This window comes from Triticum dicoccoides, chromosome 5B (assembly GCF_002162155.2).
Source record: "Triticum dicoccoides isolate Atlit2015 ecotype Zavitan chromosome 5B, WEW_v2.0, whole genome shotgun sequence".
NCBI lineage: Eukaryota > Viridiplantae > Streptophyta > Magnoliopsida > Poales > Poaceae > Triticum > Triticum dicoccoides.
This window is the reverse complement of record NC_041389.1, coordinates 513,693,442-513,699,091: the sequence shown is the minus strand read 5'-3', so window position 1 is coordinate 513,699,091 and position 5,650 is coordinate 513,693,442. Positions and strand designations below refer to the sequence as shown.

The 5,650-nt window shown below is 47.3% G+C and overlaps 1 protein-coding gene across 1 annotated transcript; it reads left to right on the top strand.

Annotated features, from left to right (window-relative positions):
* Positions 1-448: 448 nt before the first annotated feature.
* Positions 449-1,955, top strand: LOC119305935. The gene is made up of 4 exons (XM_037582322.1): positions 449-614; positions 698-1,010; positions 1,095-1,193; positions 1,277-1,955. The coding sequence occupies exons 1-4, from the start codon at positions 457-459 to the stop codon at positions 1,802-1,804; spliced, it is 1,098 nt and encodes a 365-aa protein (XP_037438219.1). The 5' UTR covers positions 449-456; the 3' UTR covers positions 1,805-1,955.
* The last annotated feature ends 3,695 nt before the right edge of the window (positions 1,956-5,650 follow it).

Genomic DNA, 5,650 nt, shown 5'->3' with positions numbered 1-5,650 from the left:
TTTGTCATGCGCCTCCATATCTAACATGTTTGTTTGATTGTAGCTTGACTTGGCGTGTCGGAGGAAGGGAGGTACATCCTCATTGTCTGGGTTTGTTTGGAGCCTATCCGTGTGGATGTGGGAGCGGATCCCGGTTGGACGGCCCGATTTGAAGAACCCCCTCATGGCAAACCCACGGGGTAATCATGACGGGTTGCATGATGATGATCCATATCGGCGCCCTACGCTTGCTTACTATTGGGAACAAGTGACAGTGTACACAGGAAGCTCGCATGTGCGATACAAGTGCTATATGAACGAGCTGGACACCTTGACTGCTGAGCAAGTTATGAGAAGTTCGATGAGATAAAATTTAGTCAAGAATGAAACTTATGTATGTAGCTAACAATGTATCTCTTTGTTTTGCAGGTACATTGGTTGCCTTATGTGGAAGATCGTGACTTTGATCTTAATGAGATGTGCACGCGTGATAGCCATCTTTGGCGGGCGAGATGCCCAATGATATGCTTCTTCGCAGTCGAGTGGCACTTTGTAGACCGTGTGGCAAGACAATTTGGAAAAAGACAAGGTATTCCAATTGAGGAGAGCAAGGAGAAAATGCTATCTCTGCATCGGTAAGCAAGCATGCCTTGAGTATGTAGTAGAGCATTGAATAAGTCAGTGTTTGCTAATGCTTTGTCCCGTGCATCATTTGTAGGTTCGATCGAAGGAACAATCAGGATATATCGGATTGGGCAAACAAACACCGTGCGTGGATAGAAATTTGGAATCAAAGAGACACGTTAGTGCAATCAGAGAATAGACCTCACAATCAGTCAGCATATCAGAAGTATCAAGTGTGGTATGCGGATCGTTACCGGTTAAAGCTGAAGCCAGGTTGGACTCACGAGGAGTGGTCGGAGTTGGTGTCTGAAGACCCGGAGACTGCAGAAGGTTATCATACCTTCAACACGGCTGTGAGAGACACCAGAGGGGCTCATGTTGACTACGCACCGATGCATGACGAAATGGTAGTCTGTTTGACCTATTCTAACATACTTGCATCATGTTGTCTTCTTTCAAATACATAAGTTTGGTGTGTTCATGAATTGCAGGGCAGAGAGTTGCTTCTGTGCGTCAACGATGCCAATGTTGCACTGAGTCATCCACCTGATGGTGCATTATCTGAGAGGACTCTTAGGAGCACGATGGAGGTTAGTCGCAATATATTATAAAAGTTTTTTTCGCGGATTAGTTATTTGGATCTCATATCATAGCATCTTTTGTGTTGTCGCAGAAGTTTAAGAAGCGGTTCCATAAGATGGCAGCTATGCTTTCTTGCCATGGTGCTAAGTCCAGTGACGTGTATGCACCAGGTAGCCGCGCCGCCAGAGCTAATAAACGGCGTTATGTCCAGAACGAAGAGGACATAGAGGAGGAGGTCAACGAAGAGGAGCCAGCACATCAAGAGGAGCCAACACATCATGATGAGCATGAGTATGATGCAACACATCAAGAGGATCATGAGTATGATGTTGATGCTCCACAACCATCACAGGTTACACAACCGACACAAGGCAATGCCCGCTCTAGAAAAGGCAAAGTCATAGCTAAGACACCGGGCAAGAAAGGTAGAAAGAAGACATGGAACACTCAATTCCATAGTCCGGAGTATCCTCATCAATTTATGCCTGCGGGAATGCAAAGATATAAGTCCAACATTGATGCAGAGGCGGAGGAGGCTAGCGAAGAGGAGGAGCATGAGGCTAGCGAAGAGGAGGAGCATACACTTGCAGATATCGTGAAGAGAGGAAGGAAGAAGTGAGCTTGTTGTAGTTTGTTTCAATGAGCTTGTTCTAGTTTGTTTCGACGAACCTGGTGTAGTCTCTTTCCATGAACTTGTTGTCGTTTCTTTCCATGAACTTGTTGCCGTTCGAATTAAGTTGTACCGGATTCGTGAAGTTGCTATGAATGTTTGACATGAATGAATGATGTGATTTATGGTAATTGTTGTTTCCTGTGATTTAGTCATTTAAATGAATGTTTATATGAATGTCTGACATGAATGATGAAATCTGTATTTAGTCATTTATATGCACAGGGAGCCAGACGCCAGGATCCTTGGCGTCTGGCTGTATGTCAGGGGACCAGACGCCAGGGTCCTTGGCGTCTGGATGTATGTTAGGGGACCAAACGCCAGGGTCCTTGGCGTCTGGCAGTCTACTGACACCAGAAACAGGGTAAAGCAGGGGAGCCAGACGCCAGGGTCCTTGGCGTCTGGTCCTGGTGCAGACAATGCTTTTTCACTTGTAGTTTTGTCTTTTCACTTGTAGTTTCGAATAACATACATACATAAGCATTGCATAGTCTTTTCATAACACTATAGTTGACAAATGACAAACATAGTTCAAATTACAAACTTAGTTCATGACCACGATGGTCTACGATACAATGCAAATTACAAACATAGTTCAAATTACACAAATAGTCTCGAATGACATAAGTAGTTCATGACCACGATGGTTGAAACGACATGAACATCACATATAACTCGGTTTCCTGTAGCAATGCAAGTCAACAACCCTTTTCCATTTCCATTCTTCCAGCATTTCTTGAATCTTGTCATCATCAGTTATGTCAACCAATTTTCTTTCCCCGGGGCCATCTGACTTCCTCCTGCTGACGTAGTACACAAAATCCTCTTCCTTCAACCCTTGCTTCAACATGAATTTAGTCTTCAACCAATCGAAAGTGAGGTCCACTTGACTAACTTGCACAATACATGGAGACAAGCCATGCACATGAACAACAGGGCTAAGCACCCACTGAGTTTCGTTAGCCATCTACAGCACACAAATCTCTTAGTAGCTAACCTATGATACATTAAACCACGAGGAAAACAAACTAGGGTTTTCACAAAAGTATGATAAATTAAACCAACCAAAAAATGGGGGTGGAGTTGATTTACCTTCTAGTCTCGAAATCCTGAAGATCCAACGGTGAAACCGGACCGATTTGTGAGAGATCTGAGGGGGGGGGGGTTAGGGTGCTGGACGAGGGAGTGACGTTGGCAGGGCTAGAGGTGAGAGTGGGTGGATATGAGTGAAATGAGAGGGGTAGAGGTGGAGATGAATGGATGAGAGGGGTAGAGGTGGGCCCAAAATCTTATCCACTCGAATCTTATCCATTAGACAAGAATGCTTTCTGGACACCAGACGCCAGTGACCTTGGCGTCTGGGTGTCCATCAGACACACCAGACGGCCTGTCTGGTCACCTGCGCGAGCAAAGCAAGCCAGACGCCAGGGACCCTGGCGTCTGGATCTGGGAGGCAGACGCCAGGGACCTTGGCGTCTGGGTGTCCATCAGACACACCAGACGGCATGTCTGGTCACCTGCGTGAGCAAAGCAAGCCAGACGCCAGGGACCCTGGCGTCTGGGTGTGGGAGGCAGACGCCAGTGACCTTGGCGTCTGGGTGTCCATCAGACACACCAGACGGCCTGTCTGGTCACCTGCCTGAGCAAAGCAAGCCAGACGCCAGGGACCCTGGCGTCTGGGTGTGGGAGGCAGACGCCAGTGACCTTGGCGTCTGGGTGTCCATCAGACACACCAGACGGCCTGTCTGGTCACCTGCGTGAGCAAAGCAAGCCAGACGCCAGGGACCCTGGCGTCTGGATCTGGGAGGCAGACGCCAGGGACCCTGGCGTCTGGGTGTGGGCCTGGTGTTTTTGCACACAGCTTGTTAAAGTTTTTGCTTAGCAACAACTAGCAAACACTGTTAAATATGAACAAAGCATGCTACTCTCAACCAAAAATATGAACAAAGCATATCAACTAGTCTCGAATGACGAACATAGTTTGCACATAATCTCAAATAGTCTCGAATGACAGAAATAGTTCATGACCACACAAGGTCTCGAATAATAAGTTCATACATTAAACAAAGTCTCGACAGTTCATCATCGACGCCGGTGCCTTTCCATTTGTCTACTGAGTAGTCCGGGGCCACTTTCCCTTCTTGTCACGTGCCTCGTCCTCCTCTCGTGCATCGCGAGCCCTTGCAAGTTTGCTTGCCCTCTCTTCTTGACGAGCCGCCTTCTCTTTGCGTGCCCTCTCTTGCTCACGCTTCTTGCGCTCACGAGCCTCCTTCTCACGACGCTCCCGCTCCAATCCCCGTGCATAGGACTCCTCGAATAGGCGCTGCCTCCGTAACCAATCTGCACGTTGGTCCTCTTGGATATCTTTTGGTACCTCGTGATCTATCCAAGTGAAGTACTTGCAAAGTGGAGGAGGGGACTACATATAAACCATGATTTTGTTAGACATATGAGTGACAACTTGTTGATGTTTTTTATATGTACACCTAACATACCGGTGGTATGTCATATGCGTTAGTTGGCCTTCGACGATCATGTGCATAGTTGGGACACACGAAAAACCTTCTACCTTCTGTCCATGACTTGTTGCGGTCAGTGGACACCTTCAGCTTGCAAACATCACCACACCAACATGGTGGTGTGGGAACATCCTTCTCCTTCTTCTTGTCCAAACTGGCCTCCAACCACGTCTTCGGCATGTCCTCTTGGTCCGCGCACGGTGGCCTCATCCTGGAACCGGATGAAGCCATGCCTACAAAAAGAACAATTGTTAGCACAAGACATTAAGAGAGCAAATGCATAAATGCTAGGAATTGTATGAACAAATAATATACCATTATTATTAGATCAACCATCTGGATTAAACAAATAACTGAAGGCCGATCCATTATCAACCATTCCTCTACGACCACCTCTAGCACTTGTGCTTCCTCTTCGACCACGACCACCTCTAGCACTTGTGCCTGCTCGACCACCACCTCTAGCACTTGTGCTAGCTCGACCACCACCTCTAGCACTTGTGCTCCCTCTACGAACACTAGCACCTCTAGCACTTGTGCTCCCTCTACGACCACCACTACCACCTCTGACACTCGTTCTTCCTCGACCACCACCACCGTCACCTCTTCCACCTCTTTCACCATCGGTGCCGCCTCCACGACTTGTTTTTCTTTTTTTTTTGCATGTCCGCTCATTGTGTCCCCCTTCACCGCACACCCCACAGTTGATAATGTCAGGAGCCTCCATGAAATGACCGCTACCAAATTGTTTCATGCCAGTGTATCCAGCCAGGTCATCCATATCACCCCTGAACCTCTTAGTTCTCCTTCTACCCTTCGTCTCCACCTTCAGAAGAGGGTCTGGCCTAATATGAGGGCCATGGTACTCAGGCCACTGTGATTGGTCCAAGAAAGGGTGAAATCTTGGCGCCCATGTCAACCTAGTAGCTTCCACATGGAACTCTTGCATCCTCACGGTTTTTCCATCATTAACATGTATGTTTCTCGCCTTCGCCGCCGTTATCAAATGCGAGCATGGCCAATGATACTTACTAGGCCTCTCGCACTGGCACCACCGAGTCTTCAGTTTCACCTCAAATGCAGCACCACCATATTGTCTACCATCTCGTGTTGTGCCACCTGGCTCATCAATTTGATAGATCATTTCAAGTCTATCGAATACGATAACTTGTTGTCGTGAAGACTTGCTTGCTTGTAACTGCAACCATTCATCAACCTTTTCCGGATAATCCTTTTTTTCACCTATCCATTTTGCAGTCTCTTCAGAATGCCTCTG